At 37.2% G+C, this 27,072-nt stretch overlaps 1 protein-coding gene across 10 annotated transcripts in view; it reads right to left on the bottom strand.

The window, feature by feature from the left end:
- LOC105479481 (collagen type IX alpha 1 chain) overlaps positions 1-27,072 on the bottom strand; it is a 176,470-nt gene that overhangs the window by 39,046 nt on the left and 110,352 nt on the right. For all 10 annotated transcript variants that reach the window (XM_011737468.3, XM_071096903.1, XM_011737469.3 and 7 more), the window contains 16 exons: positions 26,777-26,812; positions 26,584-26,646; positions 20,126-20,179; positions 19,453-19,488; positions 17,523-17,546; positions 17,113-17,166; positions 15,774-15,827; positions 15,087-15,119; positions 14,258-14,314; positions 12,197-12,250; positions 8,645-8,698; positions 6,086-6,139; positions 2,202-2,255; positions 774-827; positions 588-641; positions 401-454 (listed from right to left, as the gene is read on the bottom strand). In XM_011737468.3, coding sequence (XP_011735770.1) covers positions 401-454; positions 588-641; positions 774-827; positions 2,202-2,255; positions 6,086-6,139; positions 8,645-8,698; positions 12,197-12,250; positions 14,258-14,314; positions 15,087-15,119; positions 15,774-15,827; positions 17,113-17,166; positions 17,523-17,546; positions 19,453-19,488; positions 20,126-20,179; positions 26,584-26,646; positions 26,777-26,812 — 789 coding nt within the window. The remainder of the gene's footprint in view (positions 1-400; positions 455-587; positions 642-773; positions 828-2,201; positions 2,256-6,085; positions 6,140-8,644; positions 8,699-12,196; positions 12,251-14,257; positions 14,315-15,086; positions 15,120-15,773; positions 15,828-17,112; positions 17,167-17,522; positions 17,547-19,452; positions 19,489-20,125; positions 20,180-26,583; positions 26,647-26,776; positions 26,813-27,072) is intronic.

Below are 27,072 nucleotides of genomic sequence, written 5' to 3'. Positions count from 1 at the left end.
TGTATGAACTGCTGTATCACTTTTAAGAAAGGGAGGAGCACAGACGTTTTAAGTAAAAGGATTGTCCCAACAGCTGACTTTACATGCACTTTTATAAAGTGACTTAATTTAGGGTGAGGGAGTAGGGTGGGAAATAGGACATAATTCAACCAAAACGCACAGTCTCTCTCAACCTACTTTCATCAACAGGGTAATTTTACTGAGTTCCTGAAACCAAGCAAATAATTATACTATTCCAACAAGTATTTCATACCTGACACTTGATTCAAAAATTAAAGGAAGGGAAAAAGCCAAAGCTAGCTAAATAAATCTTTTGGTGATTTAGTAATGGAAATGTTGCGCTCAGTTGGCCAGGGCAGAGGCAGTCCCACTCACTCTTGGACTAAATTACACAGCCTACCTTTGTTCCAGGCATTCCAGGGATCCCATCACGGCCATCCACACCTGGCAAACCCTAAACACACACAAAGCAACATACTGTCTCTTACATACAGTCACATTCTTTTTCCCTTCATTATTTTCTAAAGTTTTATTGCAAGTCTATGATCACTGAAAAATGTGCTTGATGACTACAGCTCAGGACATACCGTGTCTCCTTTGGGCCCAGGGAGACCAGGAATTCCTCTAGCACCTTGAGCCCCCTGCAGGGCGGAAGAGAAAGAATAGATAAAACATGTTCAGTTATCATAATACTTAGACATGTCAAAGAGATCAGCATAATCAGCAGATGACACTAAAAAGCAGGAGGCTTAGAGTGACGAATTTAAACTCACTCTCTCTCCTTTGGGACCTGCTTCTCCTGGAGGTCCTCGCTGTCCTTGATCACCCTGTATGAAAATAAAATTTGTTAATATAAGCAAAAGTTACTTATTAATCAACTTTTAAAAATTAGAAAGCATCATCCATGTCATCCAACTATTGGTCTTCCACCACAGTGGCTTTGTTCTATCAAGGAAGTCTAGATGAAGAAATCTTTCTATAAAAATGGCATTGTCTCAAAAATGGATATTACCATAGAGATAACTAAGACTTGACTGTCTTTCATTTTCCCTTTAAATGCATTATGCCTCTGTGTTCTTGCGTGTAACATATAATGGCTCCATGCAGTGGATTTCGACATCAGTAACTGCATGTACATATCAGCTAACTTCATTGACTGTTATAGAGGTTTGAGGTTTGGATTAGTTGCCAATCTTTCCCTCATATTATTTAATCCCACAGTCAATATTAGTGATTTATGTCGAAGTGACCTAGCTAATGTTGATATATGCTACAGATGGTAATAGATAAGAGGCTGTGTCTTCCTAAAATACAGTTTTTGTTGAGTTGCTTAACTCTAAAACCTCAAATTGCTCCCTATTGCTACTTGATCTGTTCAAATGGCTCAGGTTGGCATTAAACATTCTCCATGATTTAGTTCTACCTTATCCATCCAATCTCATCTTTTCAACCAAACTTTCAACTCCAGGCAGTGACAGCCCCTATGACAGCACACATATCCCATCACCACCAACGGTGCCACCCCTGTACTTTGCTGCCTTTCCTGCCCACAGGCTTTCAAACCAACCTCCCCCTCAGGTCCTCTTACATGGATGACATCTATCCTATGCTTTAGCATTTGATCTTGTATAGTTTATCATTGAGTTACTTTCTGTCTTTCCCATGGGAACACAGTTGGAAATTCTCTTTGACAGTTGGAAATTCTCTCTTTCTTATATCTTTTCTACTTTTTATGTGGCATATTCAGTTATCAATGGATGGCTTCTTTGTCTATTTCCCTCAAAAAACAGGCTTGAGGAAATCTAAAATAATGACACATGGACATATGGCAATCAAAATGTGGAATAATGAAGTCAGAAACCATAGAAAATGAAAAATATCAAATGGGCAAGAAACTAGAAATGAGATAGTTACTGAGACTCAACGCATCCTGACAACCAAAGAAAAGGAAAACACAGCAAACATGAATACTTAATAATTTGGCTTAATCTGTGAAGAAAAAAAATCATATCACGTCAGAAGAACATTTCTATGTACCCAAGAAAGATACTTGTCTTAATTAAATTTAAATTTAAATATATACATAAAAATTGTCCATTTTTCCACTTTAGTTATTCACATGTAAAGAATACTGCACACATATGCATACATAGCAAAAAAAAAAATCTATCATTGGGTTTTGTGGAAGGAAAATCACTTACAGGTGCACCAGGAAGACCCTGAGGCCCAGGTTCGCCATCTAAGCCCCGAGCACCCTGCAAAAAAACAAGACAGTGGAAAAAACTGAGATCAGTCGTGTATGTTAAAGGAAGCATCCATCTTTCTAAAGACATTTAGTAGCCAGATGAAAAGGAGGTTTTATGCCTGTAATACAAACAGTGATCCCAGAGGAGTAATTACTCAGGCACCTCAGGTAAAAAAAAACACTTGTTTACATCTACTCAGCATACCAACTGTACTTAAACACAATCTTTGATGCCACCCTGTTTTTTTTTTTTTCTTTGAGACAGAGTTTCGCTCTTGTTGCCCATGCTGGAGTGCAGTGGTGTGATCTCGGCTCACTGTAACCTCCACCTCTCAGGTTCAAGCAATTCTCCTGCTTTAGCATCCTGAGTAGCTGGGACTACAGGCGCATGCCATCACGCCCCAGCTTATTTTTGTATTTTTAGTAGAGACAGGATTTCACCATGTTGGCCAGGATGGTCTCGATCTCTTGACCTCATGATCTGCCTGCCTTGGCCTCCAAAACAGTGCTGTGATTACAGGCGTGAGCTACTGCACCCGGGCAACTCTGTATGTTTTAAGTTAACACTGCACCAATTCTCAGTTGCTGACATGAGCTAAACACACAGGTGCTTATTAATAGATCGGTAAATCTATTAGAAGAAGTTTGGTAGCTACTCTCAGGGTTCTTAACATTTCTACAGAAATTCATTAACCGCCAGGCGGGCGGATCACATGAGACCAGGAGTTCGAGACAGCCTGACCAACATAGCAAAACCCAGTCTCTATAAAAATACAAAAATTAGCCGGGTCTGTTGGCACATGCCTGTAGTCCCAGCTACTGAGGAGGCTAAGGCAAGAGAATCACTCCTCCCAGAGGAGGAGATTGTATTGAGTGGAGGGAGCACCACTGCACTCCAGCCTGGGAGACAGAGTGGGACCCTGTCTCAAAAGCACACACAAAAAATTTATTAACGGTAAAGGCCATGGAGCCACTCTAAGAACAACTGCTATACTCTGGTGCTGCCACACTGTGAAAGGGATTTCTGGGATTCTGGATCTCCCACCAAGATCTGGAATAAGAAGTCCAGCCATGTGATTCATGGAAGGAATTACTGGAAGGACCTTAGTATACCCTCTCCCATCCTAGACAGATATTAGGTTCAATTCGCATAAAGTAACCAACCTATTTTCTCAGGAACAGATCCACTTTACCAAGTGATGACATAAGAATGACTCAGAGCTTTATAAATCTAATTATCTTGAAATAATCTCTGATGTGGCTAACGTATTGTACACTATCACCTCTTTATTTTCATCATGAGAATCAAAATGTGATCTTAAGATCTTAAAAAGTGTTTTTAGTGCTATCTGCATGCATGTATGCTATCTGACAAAATATAACTCCTATCTTTCTTTTTCTTATCTACTAAGTGAATAAAAAGGCATAATGAGGCAGCCTTCTAATGAACCAGGTTGAGATGTGAAGATGATAAAATAAATGAAAAACAATCAAGAGTACTGGATAGATGTCAGGCCAAGAAATCAAGTGTCAAATTTGAATCAAGTGTCAAATCAAGGAAGCTAGGTGGACAGCATGTGTAGTAAGAATTAAAAATTAGAAAATCCATGATAGAAGCTTCAGACATAGGTAGAATCAAAGAACTCAACTGAAGCAGAGGTACCAGAGAGCCCTGAAATTCTTTGATCCCTGAAAAGTAGGACAGAGCAAAAGGCATTCTACATTCACCAGAGAAGAAGAGATTTTGAAGACCTGAAAAAGACCTTGAATTTATCATTCACCTTGCATTACAAGAGCAGAACCCAACCTTTGCATTATAGAAATGGCTTTGATGCACTCTCTCTCTCTCTCTCACTGCTGTTCAGCAAGAGCTTAGACTCAAACTGCTGTTACTAGGTGACAACTCTATGGGTCTGAGTTCACAAGAAGAGCTTTTTTCTTTCTTTCTTTCTTTTTTAAAGCAATTTGACAGAACTCAGAGGAAATGAGAAGTTTGAAAAATACCAAACAGAAAAATATCTCAAATGAAGACCATATCAAGAACAGTAACTGGTTTCAAAGTGAGGGGTCACATATTCTAGGGGATGATTTAAATCCAGAAAAAATGAAGGTATCAGCAGCTCGGAAATAAATGGGATCTATTATCTAATAAAAGAAAAAATACACACTGAATGTTACTTAAGGTAACATAAATATAGAAATATGAATGCATCTAATATGTTTTACAAACACAAAGTTTTCAGAAAAGAAATATTGATCGAAAAAATAGATAAGGAAAGCAGGCAGAATGAAAACACCTAGAAGTGACAAAGAGCCTGGAAAGAAAACATTAAATTGACAAAAAAAAATTGATAAATAAGCCTGATCCTTCATTCACCAAGCTGTGCGTCTCTTTTTTAAAAAGAAAAATTTAATTTCATTTATTGAGCATGTACAATGTACAATGTATTATTCCTTAACTGTTAATAAAAGGCTCTGTGCTGGTGGTGGAACTGACACCAATTAGCCATAGAGGTTATAAAGAGAATGAGGTCAGGGTCAGAAGTGGTGGTGGGCAAAGATGCTTTTCGTATTTTCTGAAGCCTATAAATTAACTTTCCTAACATTCTTTCCAAGAAGTGGTAACCACTTTCTCAAAATCTGATAGAGAGGCTAACCACACCCCTACACACACACCAAGGAAAACACTTCTGAATGCAGCATGATGATTCTGTGATGATAATCACTGAGCTAAGCATTGCCTGTCCTTCATCCTCCACCAATGGCAATACCTCATCCTTCTAATGCCATCTCCTTCATGGACCCTCTCAGTTTTCCTATTAAGATTAGCCCTGCTTCTGCTGCACTCCATCATACCACTGGCCCTCAGATTCATGTCTCTTTTGCTTACATTGTAGTTAACTATCTACTTATTTGTCTCGCCCAATAAATAACCGACTTGATAAAGGTCTTATTCCCCTTGGAATCTCTCCAGTAGCTTGCAGAGTGCCTTGGTATGGAAGTGCTAGGAGAATCTGGTTTCTGAGACAGGTCTAAGGGCAGGCTAGTGTCCTCCAGCCATAAGTGTATAACCCATGCTAAGGGCAGGGCTCATGGATCAGCTTGCAGGTGGGTCACTGGAGGCCCCAGTGTCTTTGGGGATGTCCTGCCTTGGCTTACCTCTCATTTTCCATCCTCCCTATCTTTGTCTTGCCTGAGCAGAAGCACTCCAGGCACTGTGCCAGTGGTATCAATGCTAACTGCTGATCATGACAATGAGGTAAAATGTAAAAACCTTGTTTACTCCGATTTACTCAATATAATTTAAAATAGATTAATACATGGCAAATATCATGCATACTGCTCATTCCTATTATCTGTGCTTACAACATAATTGCGAAAACCTCATCACACATCTACAAAGCATCATAAAATGTCATGTTGTTAGACTGGGTGCGGTGGCTCATGCCTGTAATCCCAGCACTTTGGAAGGCCAAGCTGGGTGGATTACCTGAGGTCAGGAGTTCAGGACGAACCTCACCAAATGGTGAAACCCCATCCCTACTACAAAATACAAAAATTAGCTGGGTGTGGTGGCAGGCACCTGTAATCCCAGCTACTCTACTCGGGAGGCTGAGACAGGAGAGTTGCTTGAACCCGGGAGGTGGAGGTTGCAGTGAGCCGAGATTGTGCCATTGCACTCCAGCCTGGGCAACAAGAGTGAAACTCCTTCTCAAAAAAAAAAAAAAAAAAAGAAAAAAAGAAAAAAAAAAGTTGTTGAATAAAAAGCTTTGTTTAAATAGCCAGAATTTTAAATATTTAACACATTTTGATATTATATTATTGTCATCACCATCTTACTTTTTCCCCTTTGTCTCCAACTATGCCGGTGATGCCTCGCAAACCCTGGGCTCCCTGGAAATGTAAAAAAGAGAAGTGAATTATTTTAGTTGAAGCAAAGCTTTTTAAAATCTCATCACAAAAGCTGATCTAGAAAATGGAGATTATCATAACCAAAGGTAATCCTAAGAAATAGTGACAATATATAGACAAACATTTCTAGTTTAGAAAGTCCAAGGAGAATTCTTCAGATGGAAAACCTTTTCATAAAATTCTGAAGTCTTACACAAAACTGGAGTTGACAAAAAAGTAAATACCAGCATAAGAGAAATTGTGATAATATGTTTGACTTACCTTTTAACTCATATATAGAACTTATACTATTATTCCCACTTCCTTCACGGCATGTAACTTGGTGACATGTAACATGATTTTAAACATTGAAATAATTTTTTCCCACCAGTGGATACCATCAAAAGCAGTAGTTTCCCAGGCTAGCCCACGAAAGCCTATAACCTAGAAAGGAGGTGGAGCCTCCATCAACCCCTTGTAGTCACTATTCATTGCACCATTCTTATGAGGAAAGGCATTCTGAATTCCAACTTGGGGCAATAGGAACCTATCTTAGGCATAAGAGTGGATAATCCTAAAAACGAGGGGCTGAGTGTGATTTCTAGGATCTCTTTCAATACTGAAATGTTACCATTCTGGACTCTCTGGCCCCGTAGTAGGAGGGATCCAGAAATCGATCCTGGAAGGAGTGAGCCTGGGAATACCATTGGAAGCAGAGGAGGGTGGATGTTCCACTAGGAAAGTGGGGGTAGCTACTTCTGGACAACCTGCTAACTGTCCCCATTGGCTTAAGATAAAGGAGCTCTAGGCCAGCCATTTCTCTCTTCTTCTCACTTGGAGAAAAGGGGGCAAGTCCATGACCAACTCTTCATTCAGACCAGTCACAGATTCTATGTAGATCTGTCAGGAATGACCTCCAATTCAAATATGCAAGATGATCCAGTTTAGGATATCCATTTAGAATATCGAGTGAGATGTGGCCATATCAGATGAAAGCTGCTCTTTCTTGTATAGCTCATTTCCTAGCTCTAAAGTTATTTCTATAAAAAGAATATTTGGGTCAATAGCAGCAACACAAGAATACCACATATTGTCTCTTGAGGTGTCTACTTTGAAGAACAGAGCTTTCTCTAAATATGCCAAGAAGCATATTTTTTAAAGTTGTGCATTACTTTATATTTGTGCATGTACATTTAAAAAGTACATGCTTTTGAAAATTTGGCATACCTATTCCCAAAGAGCAGAAGGTCATCAAGCACTAACAGATATCTCCCAATGGACCACTCGAGCCACGCAGCACCCAACATAGATCCTTAATCCCTGAAAACACTGTTTTAGAATGTTGTTTGCAAAATCCTGTTTTGAGAATCTTTGGGAATGGCTTTTATAAAAAAAAATTTAAATCCCTACCAAATTTTCATCAGATTAAAAAAAAAGCATATGTCACTTACACCATGTATCCCTATCTCCCACCTGCGAAACAAAGTCCAGCTCTTAGTGTCTCATATGGCAAACACTCAGGGGAGGGCAAACTTCTGAAACAAACACGCTGGACACCACAGATTCCCTGAAAGTTCTCATGTGGCTTAAAAGCAGAGACCATTTCTTCCAGATCCTCTGACTTACTTCCTTTAGCTTAATTTCCCTTACACTTTAAATGCCCTTAAACACTAATCTGTGCAGCTCCCTGAACCCTTTTTAAACAGCCAGTCCTGTGGAGAAGAGCAGAGCAGGCAAAGGGTGTTCCTGTGTTTGTCTTCAACTCTTCAGTTTCTAAGAATAGTACCTGAGCTAGTCTTTTACATAGTCTTTGCCCTGGCTAGCTGCAATGTTAAATTAATAGTATTCAATTATTATTTCCAAAATTGTCATTACTCACTTTAACAAGAAAAAGGTATAACAACTCCTTTTTAATGTAATACAAAAGTAATGCAAATTCTGATTTAACAACATCTGAAACTGAAGTTTGATGATGCCCCAAGTCGCCTTACTGTGAATATTATTGCAGAAATCTGCTAAAGCACAAGGGACCAACTTTTTATTAAAAGACATGATATGAGCAATTAAGAATGTTTTAATTAATTTTAATGATTACATACTGGAATAAGCTACATTAATCCAATAAATGATATACCTACTGCATATTTAGAATACACAAAATTTTCTCATTATATCTTGTGATAATACGATAGAACATAAAAGATATGTATCATCCTCTTGTGCTTAGTATTTGCTTTTCAATTACTTGGACCTGAAATCTGGTAAATGAATGTATGCAATTATAGGTAGAATTTTTCTGTTAAAAAAGTGCTACAATATATAATGAAGACCCTCTCCTATTTTGAAAAAGTACTTATCCCCCAATGCTGGCGTAGTAGAAAAATAGAGGACACCAAGTTCATGTAATGCTATTCATCCAACTGCTAAATAGAAAATATTCCAACAGTCATGGGAAAAAAAAAGAATATTTACATATCCTAGTTAAATATTTTTTTAAAAATACTTTACTGGAGGTCCTTGAGCTCCAACTTCTCCCAGTTCTCCCTGGTCACCTTCTTCACCCTTAAAAAAAAAAAAAAAAAAAAAAAAAAAAAGCAAAGAAAAGCACATCAAAGGTTATTCTAGCAAATGAACATAGAAATAGGCTTGGTCTAACTCAGTATGTTTTAAGTTCACTTGGTGACTCCTGAATTATTCTACTTTCTTAAATTATTTTATATGGGCAGTCCAAATTAATTGTAGAACATTCAGAAAATACGGAGAAGTATACATATAAAAAGTCACCTGAATACAACCATTTAACTATAAATACCAGTAACATTTAGATGTTATCCTTTCAAAGTTTTTCTAAAGTGGGGAAGGAGGAAGAAAGACAAAGATACCAAGAAAAAGACAGAGAGATAGAGAGAGAAAAGTTACTCATTTATGTTCCAAGTGTGTGTCAAATGGGTGGGATGTATTATTAGAAAAATGTAATTATACTATGAAAACTTTTTCATAAACTACAATATTTTTATTGTGATTTTTATATTAGCTTTTCTTATTATAATTTTTGCACTATATACAATATTTTAATGCAAATCAGCCATTTCTTTTGTGGGTTATACCTTTAATGTCACTCATAGAAAAGCCTTTTCCACTCCAAAAATACACATTTATTTATATTTTTGCTCTAGTAATGTTGTAACTTCTTACGTAGAAATCTCTAATTATCAGTAATTTGTTTTGATGTAAAACAAAACATAGAAATCTTTTCTTTTTTCTCTTACTTACTGGCCACTCTTCTAATAATAGATTCTCTCCACACAGGTTTCAAAATTCATCCTTAACATATGCTATATTGTTATTGGCTCTAGACTTTGATTCTGCTCTGCCGATCTATTATATGACGTTGCCAATACCACAACATGTTAATTAGTGAAATTCTATAATACATTTTAATCTTAGGTAAGGAGAATTCCCTTATCTGTATTTTTCATTTATAGTTACTCTTATTTTTTAGATTTCCTAAATGTTTACTCTTCCAAATCAATTTTAGAATCATTGGGCAGATCTTTACAGAGTCTACTTGCTTTGTACTAGGACTGCATTAAATTAATAGAGTAATATGGCAAGAGTTAAAATCTTGACAATATTGAAATCATTTATCTTGATTTTTTAAACAAATTATGAGAGTCATACATATTGGTTTTAGCCTCATAATTATATTCAGATCATATTTCACTAGAATCTATAACTGACAGTGGGAAGAGGCAGTCCCAAGGGGAAAGCCAGAGAATTACCTTGTTCTTGGCATGGATAATCATCACATGTGCCTAATTAAATGCTACTTCTATTTCCCTACAAAAATATAAAACTAGATACAAAACAGCAGTGATTGATATGTCCACTGCAATTTTTCCATAACTAGGTACAGGATATTTTCCATAACTAGGTACAGGATATTTTCCATAGATTCTCCATAAACTTTGGAGTCATATATTTGAATTATTTCACCTACAAGTGAAAACCACACAACTAATCCATAATCTAGAAGTTAAATGACAAATTTAGGAGTAGCAATTTATTATCATTTCACTATGATTTTTGCATGAGTATTGACCTTCTGTATAATGTTACTAATACCACATTTTAATTATTGAAATTTTACTATTCATTCCTATATTCATAAACAGTTTTTAAGATCTTCATTAACTAATTTGTAGGGTAAAATTCAAGACAAATTTGTGAATTTGAATCCAAACTTCAGGCCTCCAAGCTCTTACCATTCTGTTTTCAGTTTCAGTTCAGTCTATCTGCTCACCCTTTCAAGGTTCATTCTGCAATGAGCTATGGCCATCCTATTGATTTTCAAAGACATCACTTACACTTTCAAGTGACACTAAAATGTAAAATAAAGAAATTTTCAACAACTTTCTAAGTAAATTTTGGCCAATTACTTGACATGCCAAAAAAAATTGTAGGTTTTCCACTGAACACCAAACCAAATTTGAGAATCTAGATAATTAACCTGTTTAAATATTAAAAAGACCAGTTTCATGTGAAAAGTGGAAAGGCATCTGGATTAACAGCTCCATCTCCAAATCCTGTGGGATGGGGAAGGGAAAGTTCTCCAAAGGAAAGCATCACCAAAAGAAGGAGAAAAGGATACAAACATCAAAAATAACAGAAGTCTACTACATCAGCTTTACTGCATAGAATACCTCATGAATATCTTTTGATGTAATTTAATATTTGTACACACTTTTTTTTGTAGTTAACCAATACTCTATTATTATATTATATGGCTATGACATATTTAATTTAGTCCCCTGTGCTTGGACTTTTTTTTTTTTTTTTTTTTTTTTTGGTTTCCATGCCCCCAGTGCTCAGAATAACCATAGTACATAGCAGGTACTTTATATTTGTTAAAACTTTTAATGACAATTTTTAAGATTCAGTGGAAGAATGATCACACAGAGAAATTTCCAAAGCATTCGGGTTTTTTTCCTATTTTCTCCAATTTGATATTGGGAACCCAGCTGTTATATTTCAGATAAATAAAATGCCTTAACTATCACAGCCTATGTAATAAAAGACTTTAAAAATAAATGTCCAAACTGTAATAGGGTACAGAAAATTGGTCTATTTATCCTGATTATTTGAGGCTATTTAACAGACTGATTTTTAGCTAAGAAGTTCAAGCATATTAATGCCTGAAGACATTGATAAATTGCCCCTTCAGTTCTTGACTTCCGAAGAAAAGACTAGTCTTCTGTCACTACCCAATAAAGGGGTAGAAGGACATCGTCAACAAAGTCAAGAGGACCTGCATTAATAAGAACTACTTGACTTTGTAAAATATTATCAAATTTACCGAGACAAAACGTACTATGCAGGAAGTCAAATTCTTAGATACTTAAAGATGACTTACACTAGTAGTTGAAAAAAAGGGCAAATAGGTGACCTTGCTTTAAATCTCAGCCTTGGTTTTTCTGCAGGGCATGCCAGCTGCAATGCAAATTGTGCTGTGGATTCTATTTCTATCCAAATAATAACATAAGTTATTACTAACCTCCTACTTACTCAAAATCTAGGTTATATTGAAATGAGGTCAGAAATAAATAGATAAATTGTTTCAGAACTTGAGATGAGAAGCTATAAGCCAATTACCAACTTCTCTGTTTGCTAGTCTCAGCAACACTTGTCATAAAATTTTACAAATGTCATAAAATTTTGTCTGGTGAAGTGGAACAACTATCTGAATAACGTTGGACTATCATAGCATCAAGGAAAAAAGCTGAGTGTGATCGATTTGAAAAGAAAAGAAAAGGTAGTGACACAGGAAAAAAATGAAAATGTCTGGTGCCTTATTTGTAAGTGTTTTTGGTAAATAAACAACTTTAGAATATGATGTTTAGTCAAATATTGATGCATCTGCTTAGAACTTATCAATCATTATTTGAAAAAGAAGGGCAAAATATCATGGTTCATTATTTACTATAATTCCTAATTTCTTATAATGAAAGTGACCAATAACTCCTAATCACAATTTATCCACTAAATACCCATTCTCCTTACCTTGTGTCCTTGTCTTCCTGGTTCACCAATTTCTCCTTTGGCCCCTTTATGACCCTAACAAATGCAAAATAAATAATTGTCCTGAGTTTGGTACAGAAAGTGATCAGAAGGCTCATAAAGTGATCCTGCTTCCCTAAATCAGTGCCAATGTATTACTAAGAAATGGTTATGTCACAAAGAAAATCAGTGCCTTGAATGACCTTAACAGCACCATGACTGCCATATATAATTAATATCAGTTTTACTTAATAGAAAAACACTGCTCTAGAATAACAGACTCTTCATTACCTAGTTCATTGATACCTGCCTGTTATTTCCTAGTCCCTGTTTCTCCAACTTCCTCACACAGGTTAGGAGCATTAAGTCTTCTCTAGTTCTGGGAACTTAACCTTTCAGAAGTGACAGCCTTGACCAAGCTCAGCTGGCTATCCCCTGCCCTCTGAAGGCTGCTCTGAAAACCTTTCGGCCTCCTCCATTCCCACCCCCTTCCTGGTGGTGGAGGAAGGGCTGGTATAAGTGGACTTTCTCTGATGCACAACCTTCTGCCTCTTTCTGTGTACTGTTTGTTTGTTTGTTTGTTTGTTTGATATGGAGCTTCGCTCTTGTTGCCCAGGCTGGAGTGCAATGGCATGACCTCTGCTCACCGCAACCTCTCCTCCTGGGTTCAAGCAATTCTCCTGCCTCAGCCCCCCCAGTAGTTGGATTACAGGTGTGTGCCCCTATGCCTGACTAATTTTGTATTTTTAGTAGAGACAGGGTTTCTCCATGTTGGTCAGGCTGGCCTTGAACTCCCAACCTCAGGTGATCCACCCGCCTCAGCCTCCTAAAGTGCTGGGATTACAGGCGTGAGCCACCGCGCCCAGCCTACTGTGTACAATGTTTAAGTGCAAAGGGAAAGCAATAAAGGGCAGTGGGTGAAAGCTGCATTGCATGAAAAGAAGATCCCTGTCTTTTCTTGTCAGGCCACCTGTCCTAAGCATGTGTGTGCTTTGGGTAGTAACAGGAGACAAAACTGTGAGACAAGCATCCCAAAATGAAAACTGTCGGAACTTTCACCCCTCAAAGAAGTCTTTTTGCAAAATAGGACACCTGTCCAGGCCTGAATCTTCTGCAGTTGAGGGAACCCACCAAAACTACCCTTAGAAAAACCCTAATGGAAAATCAGTGCCTTGGGGCCTTTCAGTTCACAGCAGAGCTCCATTGGTCTGGAATGTCTCAAAATCACTTTAGACTCAGAGACTAGAGAGAGAGAAAGCCATTTATCCCCAGAATGTGGTATGTATTTGTTTGTATGGAAAATTTTCAAGTAATTATGATGGCAGACAGAGAAAAATACTTTTGGAAAGTCTCTTTTCCTGACTATTTTGGGCAGTTTTTCAAATTTTTTTTAACTAAAAGTTTTCAAATACATTATGTACACAATCCCCTCCAACTGCCCCACCACTCACTATCTCCCTTAATAGGAAGCACTTTTTTTTTTTTTTTTTTTTTTTTTTTTGAGACAAGGTCTCATTCCACCACCCAGGCTGGAGTGTAGTGGCACAATCACAGCTCATTGCAACCTTGACTTCTCGAGCTCAAGTGATCCTCCCACCTCAGCCTCCTGAGTAGCCAGGACCACAAGTGCACGCCACCATGCCTAGCTAATTTTTTATTTTCTGTAGAGACAGGAGTCTCCCGCTGTTGTCCCGGCTGGTCTCAAACTCCCGGGTTTAAGCAATCCTCCCACCTTGGCCTCCCAAAGTTCTAGGATTACAGGCATGAGCCACTACACTCAGCCAGGAAGCAAACGTCTGAATCTTAATTTGGTGTTCTAAAGTCTCTCAGTCCAATGCATTTTATTGGTATTTCTCCCTGAACTAGAAAGCCATCCTATGACTAAACATCCATGTCTTGGTAGGAATACATGTCAAGAGCAGCTGGAATTGCTAGGATTGAATAAGCACTACTTGCCTGATCCATCCAAGTGAGGTCTCTGCACCAGGAAGGTTAATGCTTAAAGTAAAGGCTCCATTTTATCTGTGGATAATACTCTTAAAATACTGGAAGTTTTTCTCTTACCCTCATGCCTGGTAGGCCTGGATATCCTGAGCGACCTGGTGGACAGGCATTGGGACACTGCCAGGGAGAGAGAGAACAAAGAGAAAGAAAGACAGGTAGAGTGCATAAACTAGGACTCCTGCTTTGTGACAAAGTCTTTTTTTAAGGGATTCCAGTTACAGAACTCCATTGCAATAATATTCATTAAATAATTTTAACACCCCTTTCCTTCTTCTTATTATTATTTCACATTTAAAGCCAGAAATATTTCTAACTAACAGAAAAGTATAAAGAATATAATACCCTCCCCCATGAATCTATCATCCAGATTTAACAAATGTTAATATTTTGCAATATTTATTTCAAATCTAATTTATTAAAGAAAATATGTTTACAGATAACCTATTGTACCATGACAGGATTCATTTCCCCTTCCCATTCCACTAGACTAGCCACATCCTGAGGTTCACGTCTCCCATCAAAGAGGCCAACATTGCATGTAGTGCACATTACCACCATCATTGGACTGTTACTCTATGAGCAAAACAAATCCTAGAGGAAGTTATTTGAATTCTATCTCTTTAAAACCTGGATGCTGTAGTGAAAAGCATGTCTTAGTCATAAAGTAAAAAGATTATAGAAGAACAAAGATACATCTATAATGAAAAATTATTAGTCTGAATAGATGCAAGCCAGTAGCCCACTAGTGTTACAAACTGCTCTGCCATCTGAGTGAAAGGAAAACACAGACACATAGTATATTCCAGGGAGATCTTTTAAAGAAAACTCATCTGCAGACTATATGGCCTTTGAATTAAAACTATATTTTGTTCAAAGGAAAGCATCTTACCAATGGATCTCCATCATGAAAGCCAATTGTTCCCTAAAGTAAATAAAATATTAAGGTTCAGAATACAATTAAATAATGAATTCAAACATACTAATAATACAAAGCTCATCAGGCAAGAATATAAAATATATTTGTTTAATAAAATACAAGAAACAAATAGGAGCAGATAATTTGCTAATATTCTAAAATCCTGACTCATGGGCATGTTCTCTTTGGAGAGTCATGAATTGCAGTAGATTATTTTGGGAAGGCATTGAAGGGAAATGAAATAAGAGGCGAAATAGAAAATGTGGGGAACCTTGAATTACAAATAAAAATATGAATTATCTTCTATTTAAACTCCTATTTATATTTTTCTTACTATGAAAACCTTTTTTAAAACTAGCTCATTTGAAAATGCTTCCTTTATGTATCTAAGTTTTGAGCATTTGAGACGTCACAACTGTCAAAAGACTTCAAAAGTAATGAGTAAGATATGCCCTGTAAAAACCACTTTTTAAATTATTGTGATTCCTCTACTTCTTGCCCTAAAAAGAACCATGCCCTGAGTACAGGAAAAATTTGATAGCCATTTTGGAAATTTGGGGCAATGACTCAATTAATAGGAACTTCCATTTTGGGTTCTTAGATTTTTTTCCAACCCTGACTCTCAGACACAAAGAGAAATTCAAGTTGCAAATAACTTACACGGGGTCCTGGGGGGCCAGGGGGGCCAGGTCGTCCTCTTCTCCCAGGGTCACCCTAAGTTATTTGAAAATTGTGACACAGTGGTTATACATGTGTCAAAACACAGTACATAAAAACAGTGAGGCATGAGAGAATGGTATTACTGGAAACCCCCACCGAGCTCAGCCATGCGTAGACCTGCCACCAAAATCGATGGGTGGCCCATAATCCAATTAGTACTACAAAATGAGAATAATAAAGGCATTCCAGTCTCACCGAGGTAATAAAACAAGTCAGAGAGAGGCTAGGGGAAAAAGCAAAGCCAATTCTTCTCTATAGGACGAACATTTTATCTACTCTGAAAACAAATTGGAAACACTACTTATTTTTCTAGTTGATTTACAGAGGACCCAGAGCAACCTATACGGCTAGTGCCATCCTGCTAACCAGTGCAAAAGAAAGCTTGCACTCAGTCTGAAGCTGCGAAATGGAAGTTAATCGCTGCAGTGCCTGACTCTTGCTAGTGCTGTTCACCCACAATCTATCACTTGGTCCGTCGCTGCACCTCTTGCAATGGGTCAAAAAATCAAAGAAAGCTACATCGAAGTAAACTGTTCAGATGAAAATGGGTTCCAATTACTCTTAACATCCAGTGTTTACTCTTGGCACATTTTCCTTCTTGATGTTCTGCCATAAAAAGTCGGAAGTACCTCACAATTATTTTAACTTTACAATCATTTCATATTCATTCATTTCTTCACTAAATAAATTTGCAAACAGTGAGCACATGTAGAGGAACAAACAAGGTATATGATACATGGCCCCTTCCCACAGTGAGTTTACAATTACCCACCTTCACATAACATCACTATGTCAACGTTTTTGAAATGTTTACTTAATATCAATATGAAGCATTTTATATGAGACATTTTTTATGAAGCCAGCTCTTTAATGTTAAAAGTTAAATTTTGTTGGCTGAATTATAACTTAATGATCCTAACATAAATATACATGGTAATAATTTTAGGCTATTCACTTTTATTTCATGCAGAGAGCCTAATACAAAAGCCTCTAGACTCCAGTCCTGGCTGAGAGTCTGTAAAATGAGGACGACACTCTCTTACTTGACAATCTGGAAGTTGGGAAGAAGAGTTTAGCTGAAAAATTTAGGAAAAAATTAAAATCACTCTGCAAAAATTATTATTATTCCTGGTCCACACCAATATTATAAACTGGAATGAAATTCATCTGCTATGTTTTGGTTCGCAAGTGGAAATGTACAGTTAGGGTAATTTGCTTTCCCAGGTAACATCTTCTATTAAATCAGCAAAGGTCTATCAAAGTGCACGGTGGTACTCACAACAGGTCCCACACGGCCAAGCTCTCCAGGGAGTCCTGCTGTCCCAGGAGGACCCTGAAGGCAACAAATCAAAGCAAATGGTCATTTATGAATATTTTTACAATCTATCATACATGATATCAAATATGATAAATAATAGAATTACATTTCTGTATTAGCTTTGGTTTCCAGTGACACAATCACTCATTTGACCAAACTTCAATTATTTAAGACAAAGCAGAAATGTCCTAAATTAATAAACGTTTTGTTTAGCAGAATAAGGGTGTTATCCTTAGTAACCACCCAAGATCTTGTAGGTAGAACACTATAAACACCACTGAGTAGACTGTTAGTAGGAGAATAAGGTGGGGATTTGAGAAATAGGACATTTTTATAGACTGTGTAAAAATAAATGATGAAGTGATACTTACAGGGGGTCCAGGAATACCACGGCCCTAAAAGAGTACAATAAAAATGTTTACAGCATGATGTTTATACTTAGTATAAATATGAATGTAGACATAACTCAGCTAAAATAAACCATAAACTCTATTACTAAAAATGATGCTCATTCTAAAGAAAGTACTGAATAAAGAAAAGCAAACACGGCTCTGCTTCTAAAGGAAGCAGAAGCTTATTTCAGCTCCTCAAACATTCCTTTGATATCTACGCTAACTGGGATTTTTCCAAATTTTTTTTTTAAGGAAATCAAAGTAAAGAAGCCTTCCATGCCTGCCCTCAGGAGAACTTACCGTAACTCACAAAGAGGTGCATCACAGCGGGAGAGTTTACAGATTTTATTCATTCGTAGCGTTTTATAGGAAACCTACATTAAAAGCATTCTAGTTCTACAATCTACAAGAAATTATGTTTAGAATTTCCCCAAACAAACTTTCAGCACAGAGAGGCAGGGACAAAAAAGGGTCAGAAACACACCTCCCTTTCGAAAGGTTAGGCTATATTTTCAGACACTAAATCCAGTAGATATTGAAAATAAAATGGTGTCACTCCTGAAGTAACCTACAATGGGATGCTAATTTAATATGTTATATTTGATTTTTAAGCTAGTCATTCTATTCTATTATTCACATTTATATCTCTTTAGCAACACCAAACTTTATACAACCAAGGATTGAACCACATCTTATTCATCTTCCTAGCCCCAACTCCTAGCACAGGACCTAGCATATAACAAAATCTGATAATATGCTTGTTGAAATTAAAACTGAATATCAGCCGCCTAGATCTCTATTCTCTCTCTTTAATTTCCAAGTTCAATTTTTTCCCCTTGGGATTTCTCATTATTCTTTTCTCTCCTACTTGGGCTAGAATAGCTTTTATTCACAGCTGTCTGTGATATGATATTCATGTTAGCTTTTCATTCCAGACTTGCTTTTCTAAAATATGCGTATACCAAGCATCCCATGGAATCAATGCACTGATAATGATATTATTATTTCTAATTAGTTGGGCAGGCAAAACAAGCAAGAACTTCACATGGCCAGTATGTTTTAATAATCGGTGGGATTTTAAAAGGCATTGCTGGAAAAATGACTCCAGTTTGAACACTTTAATACATAGGCCAATTCAGGAAATAAGTGTTATGCTTGAAAACACCAAAGTCATCAATAAGTTATTTCATTATCAGAAACCTAGATGTTCAACAAATTTCACTAAACAAAAAAGGTATCTCTGTAAGATGTTGAGATTAAGAGCTGAGTTGAAAAATATGGGCGAAAGGTCAACAAGCTGTTCACTTCTGAAAATAGGCTTATAACAGAAAAGATGACATGCTGAAATATGGTAAAGAAAATAGCACAAATAGGAAAACAGAAGAAAAAATACAGATTAATGACAAGAGTAAAAGTGGAACAAAGAGCACAGTAGATAGGAAAAGCAGCCTAAGAACCTAGTCCTCTTATATATACAAATAACACAAACCTGCCACACTGTGCAAATATAGAAAAAGACTAGTCAAAGAATCAGGCAAGTGATAATATCTGTTTAGTTGATATTTCCTTAGAGATAAAACCAGCTGTGAAGAATGTGGTGTGATACCATGGTCTAAACATTGAATACTTAGATTTGCTCTTGTTATGCAAGAAGTGTTTTCTATCATTGCAGGTAAAGAGGGAATTGTCTACTGGAAAATACCACCTACAAATAGAATAGATATTTTCTACTGTACATTCAAACTTCTCTAAAATGTTTCCACTCACAGTAGGAATGCTTACCATACCAGATGTCATCAACTTATTTGTCATGTATATTATGCAGAAAACTACACCTAAAGATTTCACAATGGCAGAATTTTACCTAAAGATAAGACATTTTCAATTCTGTAGCTTTACTTCTACTTACTGGAAATCCACGAGATCCAGGCACACCAGGTTCTCCCTAAAAATAAAAATAGTTTCATTGTACTGACCTTTCATAACATGAATATGTAATCATGAAGACTGCATAAATATTGAAAGCATTAAAACACCCCATTATGGTGTTTTTATTTTTTTTTAATTTCCAACTTTTATTTTATGTTCAGGGGTACATGTACAGGATATGCAGGTTTGTTACTTAGGTAAACAGGTACCATGGTGGTTTGCTGCACAGACCAACCCCATCACCCAGGTATTAAGCCTAGCATCCACTGGCTAGTCTTCCTGATGCTCTCCCTCCACCCACCCTCTATTTTCTGACAGGTCCCTGTGTGTGTTGTTCCCCTCCATGTGTCCACGTGTTCTTTTTATTCAGTTCCCCCTTATAAGTGAGAACATGCAGTATTTGGTTTGCTGTTCTGCATTAGTTTGCTGAAAATAATGGCTTCCAGCTCCATCCATGTCCCTGCAAAGGACATGATCTTATTCCTTTTTATGGCTGCATAGTATTCCATATCATAGTGTTTTTAAACACAATTTTAGTTGAACAAGTGCATTTTAGATGCTTCATAACTTAATGTTAGTTGGCTTGCAACACTACAATAAAAATATACTTCCGCATTTTCATACTAGCAATTAATACCAGATGGCTAACTTACTTTTTGTCCCTTTGGCCCAACGGAGCCAGGGGATCCATCAGGTCCTGTTAATCCCTAACAGAGCAAGACGATGATGTTAGAATTATCATAACATCCTTAGGCAAACCACTAAGTAGAAAACTTTCATTTTATTTATTAATCATCTACAAGATGGTTACATATGTATGATGCAAATATTTATAACAAAATAACCTTACTATAGTCTTACTCAAAAGTAAAGATTAACACAAGGTCTACGTGTTGTGGTTATTTCTTATTGATAAGTTGTATCATATTCCTAACTTCTTGCTAATTGCATTGTTTATCACAGGGTTCAATAATTTAGTGTTTTTTGTCTCTGCTTTGAAAAAAAATGCAACATAGCAATTACAATGCTGTAACAGCTAAGACTGGTAGGTCTTGGTTCTGTCATTTACTCAGGTTTATTTACCTCCTTTACTTCATTTATGAAACAAAAATACTATGTATCTCTCTACAGGACAAAAATCTGTGTCTACATTATGACAATGTCTTGGAAGTCAATAAAATATTTCCTCAATGGGAATTAAACAGAAACAATTTCATTATTGCCTTATAGCCACTAACAGGCAATGACAATTGCTTATCAAAGAATATTAATTCTTAAAGTAGAAACATTTGAAAGCATACATGTTTCTACATTATTTTTCTTAGTAAAAATAGCTATAATTAAGTATATACGTTCATGTATGCCACTCGGTATGTAAAATTTAAGCCTATTATTATAAATCACATTTATAATTATCATATTTAATACTAAAGCAGTTATTAAATACATATTCTAAATATTCTCATTTTCCCTACTAATACTTACTTTATCATCATCCTCAACATAAAACATGTATTAAAGAATGATAATATCACGTGTATACAAGAATTTCCACATTTGGTAAAGATACATTTCTACTTTTAATTTTTTTCTTTGCTCTTTGACACTTTTGGATGCTGTCATTTACAATGTAATCTTGAAATTATACCTTCCTAAAGATAAACATGATATATATGTGTGTACATATACATACATGCCTATATAAGTATCTTATAAACCCTTTCTATTATCAAGATTTTGAAGAAGACCCAAACAATATTAATTGAGAGAGGGATCTCTTGAAAAATATGAAAGTTGTACTTAAAAATGGATGACCAAAATTCATATTTAGTCTGTCATGGTCTGAATAAACATCCATAAAATTTCTTCACATAATTCATATAGAAAACTAGTTCACTGGCTACCATTTTTACGTTTCTCTACATCAATTAATTTTCCTAACAATGTCACAGAGTGAATCAAAGCAAGTAGAAAAAAAAGAGTTGAAAATGTTAATTACTGGAAATTTACCAAAGAAGAAAAATATTAAACACACACAAAAGAACTTCTGACAGACTGCCTTTGATTTTCAATAGCCCTAGTCTAATTACAACACTGTAATTTGGGAACAAACCTCAACATTATTAATTGCTAAGCACCTATGGTAATGAAATATTTGCTTTGGCATTTCACAAACAAACCATACATCCAGGAGCACTCTCTGGACGCACATATGGCATGTAAATTTTATAAACCTCTGGGCATATTTAACAAATTGAACCTCTGACTCTCATTTACTGCATTAAACCCTCCAAAGACCAATTCTGGTCAACTTTCATACACACAATCAACTAACACTCTTCAACCTGTGACTGGAATAACTGACAAGATTGGAGGACAGTTACTATTAAGCAGAACCAAGTAAATAGTGGGATAACCTGGAAGCTGTCTTCAGGTTATTTCATATTAAAAACATCCTCCATAAGACATGCTAAACTATGTCAATCACTGGAAAGTTCTCTGAACTAAGTTGAAAATGGATTCTGGTGTCAGATGTTACAGTGACACATGTTATGAAATAACTATGCAGAAAACCATAAGCTCCATGAGGACAAGAATCACATGTCCATTACAGTTCTAACATGTTGCCCTGGCGTCTAACCACTCACGACATGATTACCGCATACAATAAGTTTAAGGAGGCCTTCCAAGTGGAAGGATATTACACTTGTTCCTCCACATCGTCTTTGTATTCAGCTCAAATCCTGATCCTACCACTTGGCAGCTGTGGAATCATGGGCAAGGTCCCTAACTGCACAGTGTTCTAGACGCTGTTCCTCATGGAGAAAAAGTCCTACAAACAAACAAACAAACCAAAATCTAGGTATTAACCACAGCACTGTATTTCTTGTCCTCATCACATTTCTTCAATGACTGAATATTTGCACCTACACTGATCTTTCAGAATAATTTCTTAATAACTCACAATTCTAGTTATAAAGTATTTGCCACAGATAATAGTTGCATACATTCAGAGAATACAAAAGACCTGTAACCTCTGCCTGTAAAAATTATCATGGTTTAGCTATAATTCTTATACTTTATTCTAATTCCTCTTCTGCTTATCTCAAATAGGTGGTATAAAAAAGAATAAAATACTGTTCTTAAAGGTCTCTCTGAGCATGTCACAACAAATAGTACATATAAAAATATCTCTATTTGGCCGGGCGTGGTGGCTCATGCCTGTAATCCCCGCACTTTGGGAGGCCAAATGAGGTCAGGAGATGGAGACCGTCCTGGCTAACACGGGGAAATCCCGTCTCTACTAAAAATACGAACAAAAAAAATTAGCCGGGCGTGGTGGCTGGCACCTGTAGTCCCAACTACTTGGGAGGCTGAGGCAGGAGAATGGCGTGAATCCGGGAGGCGGAAGTTGCAGTGAGCCGAGATCGCGCCACTGCACTCCAGCCTGGGCGACAGAGCGAGACTCCATCTCAATCAATCAATCAATCAATCAAATCTCTATTAATATAATTGCTGACAACAGCACAGTTGTCCTAAGGTTAGAACCAAGTTCTGTCTTATCTAATTTTATCTGTCCATAAGCCCCCCCCCAAAAAAATCAACTTAACCTGAAAAAAGGGCAGATTTGAGTTGAAATACACAGACCATACACATAACACATACATAATTTTCAAAATCCAGTTTGCAATAAAACCTCCTAATTCTTATTTCAAAGAAATAAAAGAAGAAAACATTACCAGTAGCGGAAAAAAGTGCCTTCATATGAATGTTCATACAGACAAACTTCTATATATGATAATATTGAAGCTGACTGTGTTCTGAACTTCATGTTACTGTTTGGCAGAGAACACCAGTCCTCAATGGAGATTTCCTTCCAGCATTCTGACAGCTCAGCTGGTAGGACTCAAGGCATACTTCTACAAGCATGACTGCTATGACTCATTTACATTTTCTGCCAAAAATCCATTCAACATAGGATAATGAACACTGAACAGGGTTCCTTTCTGATCCTTTCAACCATCATCCAATTAACCATTTTTTAACATTATCAAAAAATAAGCCTTGTAATGACCCAAAGAGCAGAAGACGAAATGATTCAAGGTTTAAAGTCCTACCAGCACACTCAGGTTCATTTACCAAGAAAGGACTGTTGAAGGTCTCCTACTTACTTAGCTCCCCTATGGCCAAGGAAAATCAAATAGCAAATTCTGATCAAATTACTGAGTTTCATTACTCTCAAAGATGTCCATTCTCAATTTAGAATAAAATATTTTTTTAATGTCAAATGAGTCAAAGAGTGGAATAAGAAAACTTTTCACTTCCAGATGTCTCATGTGGCTTCAATTCAAAAGTCAGGGAATATAAAACATGCCAATATTTATAAATAATTATAAAATATCAATTACAAATGGCTGTTATTATCCATATCATTCTTCTTGATTGGTGACTTAGGTACTAAAATTTCACTATCACTTTTTCTCTCTATTCTTGCTATTCTCTCTCATCTATTTGCATGAGGCAGAATTGCCTGAGGAGTCTAAAAATCAAGACATCTGGACTATTTTGCTATCTTAGCTACTAAATAACTCTAGTTCTCTGAGGAAGCCACTTGTTTTCATAATTATTCAGTTTCCTTATCTATGGAAAGTAATATTAGACCAATCTACTTTCCAGGTTATTGTGGGTTAAGAGAAATATTTGTGGCAGTACTTGAGGAAAAAGTTCTATGTAAATGCAAATAGTATAGTTAATTTTTCCCTGAGATCTAGAAAATGCCTAAAATACATACATGGATTTCCTTTTTCCTCCCTTTTCCTCTCTTTCTCTTTTGCTTTCTTCTCCTGTCTCAGCAGACTAAATGGGCTCATCATTTTCTCCCTGAGGTCAAAGTTCAATAATTTAAGACAGCTTATTCTTTTATGTCTTTTAATATTTGAAATCTAGTTTATGCTGCACTGTGGGTCTGCAAATACAGACAAAGAAAAAGTTACTTGAAATTGTTTTCTATGTTGTACTTCTAAAAATTTCACAGCACTTTCATTTGTTTATCCAAAATTTCTGTTAGAGTGGGGAAATTACTTTATAAGCAAAACCAAGGATTGTCTTTATGACACCATGGTATAAGGTAAAGAGAAGAATTTGTTGAGCAAGCTACAAAACCATGACTGAATTGGGGGACAGATAAGTCTAACTTTCTGTCTGACATTATATTGCAGCTTAATAGCAAGACAAGCATTCAGATGACCCATTTACACTTCAATTACCAAAATAAATTTTTGAAATACAAAATAAATATTTTATTTACCAAAATAATATTTTTAATTTAGTCAGAAATTTTCTTTTCATCCAAGACTAAAGGCTGATTGAAATTTCGAAGGAATATAGAAATAAATTCAAGCTACATTAGGCTACCAGCTTGTTCAGTAGCCTTGCATTTATCAGACTCTTTTTATTATGGTATGACAATTTCAAGTAATTATCAATGTTCTAAAGAGTTTGACTGCCAACAAGTTATATTATTTCAGTTCATATTACATTATACAAACACTCTTTTGAGATTTAGGTTTTACTATCCAAATATTAGTCCTTGGGTGCCTCCTGTACTGCTAATTTGCATACACAGAAAGTTCAAACTAGGGGCTTTGAAATGTAAACCAAGATCCATTTCCTAAAATACTATGTGGTGAAACCCTGTCTCTACTAAAAATACAAAAATTAGCTGGGCATGGTGGAGGGCACCTGTAATCCCAGCTACTCAGGAGGCTGGAGGCTGAGGCAGGAGAATCGCTTGAACCCTGGAGGCAGAGGTTGCAGTGAGTCGAGATCGCGCCATTGCACTCCAGCTTGGGCGACAAGAGCGAAACTTCGTCTCAAAAAAAAAAAACAAAAAACAAAAAACAAAAAAAAAACCCACTAAATAGTATAGGCACAGTATAAACAGACACCTTCATTATGGGAATCCTGACAAAGAAAGCACACCTTAATAACAGTAAAAATCCGATTATTTATTTTTCTTTCAAAATGAAGGATCTGTCTTAAACTGTAGTCAAAAATTCTTGGAAATCATAATTATAGGTTTTCAGGTGCTTTCTTTCATTTGGAAAAGTCCTTAGTTTTTGGAAAACACATAAAGTGGTAACTTGGAGAATAACTTGAGTGATGCACCATGGTGCTCTCTAAGAACAGACGCCATTTCTTACTTCACTTTGTATTCCAGAGACAAAGTCAAGGACTGGTCTGTAGTGGGTCCTCATTACACATCGTTAGAATGCATGGAAAGAGGCTGAGAATCCTGAAGTCATTTGACTGTGAAGAAGTATTATTTAGTGTTAGGTTTACCGTATAACTCAGCATTTGATGGAGATGTGGATAAACTGGAGAAAGCTTGCTAGTTCCATGCAATCCTAGCCAGCTCATTTCTGCCAGTAATGCCAGCCAGGAAAACTCCATGGAAAGACGAAAAGCTAGTTTTGAATTTCTAAATCAAAACTAGTTGTTTTTTTTTTTTTTTTTTTTTTTAGTTTCTTATCTGATGATACGTGTTTTCTTGCCCGCCCCATCCCCCCGCACATCCCCACTCACTTCAAGTGCATCTTTCTCTTTCACATTCCTTGGGATTTAGGGGTGCTCTGGCCCTTTGCCTACCTGCAGGCTCTTTTCCTAAATTAATGCAGGGAGTGCCAATGAAAGAGCAAGGGCGAAGGCTAGCTTCCAGGAGCCTGCCACTGGACTCACAGCAGGTAAGCCGACGCCAGTACAATCTACTGCCATCGTACCGCTCTGCCCGCAGTGGGGCTGAGAGTTCACAATGTGCACTGTGAGGTCACGGTTAGAGACAGGAAGCCGGTATCCGCTGCTGTTTTCTAAGACGAGGAAATGCCAACGCCTCCTAGAGAGAGGTATCCTCACCTTCACAAGTGCTTTTGCAAAAGCTGCCAGCTCCTCCATCAGTCAGGCGCTAGCAGGAGGCCAAGTTTAGAGCCACAGCGCATTCTCTCTCTCTTTCTCTCGCTCTCTCTCTCTCTCTCTCTCTCTCTCACACACACACACTTATGCATACCCACCACACATCCCAGGCTGGGCGCCCTCCCAGCACTCGCCTACTCACATCAGCGCCAGGTGTGCCAGGCTTGCCTGGAGCTCCTGGCTTTCCCGGTTCACCTGCAGGACCCTGAGCAGGGGGAGAGGGGTGCGGGGACAGGAGAGAAAAAAGGTGCAAAGTTGAGACCCTTCAGACACAGGAAGCTGCAAAACACGTCTAAAGGAAGGAAGTGGAGCGCCATTTGCTCCAATCAACTTACCGGGGGACCCGGGGGACCCTTAGGACCTCGGTCACCCTGGAAGGGTAAGAGAAAAAGAGAGAGCTGTCTATGAGCGGGATAGGCTGGGGACCCCACTGGGACAATCCCAGGAGAGCTCACTAGACGGATGGGGATGGTGTAAGGGTCAAACGTGGAGGTTCATGACCAACAGGGACACCTCTCCCTCCAAAAATCCCCGGGCTCCTAGGATTCAACCCCCAACTCTCACCCATGTCCGATCCTGCCTTTAAGTGGGGTGGCAGGAAGGGGAGACCCTGGTCCTCTCTAAAAACCCA

This window comes from Macaca nemestrina, chromosome 5 (assembly GCF_043159975.1).
Source record: "Macaca nemestrina isolate mMacNem1 chromosome 5, mMacNem.hap1, whole genome shotgun sequence".
Taxonomy (NCBI): Eukaryota; Metazoa; Chordata; class Mammalia; order Primates; family Cercopithecidae; genus Macaca; species Macaca nemestrina.
This window is presented reverse-complemented; position numbering and strand designations above follow the sequence as displayed.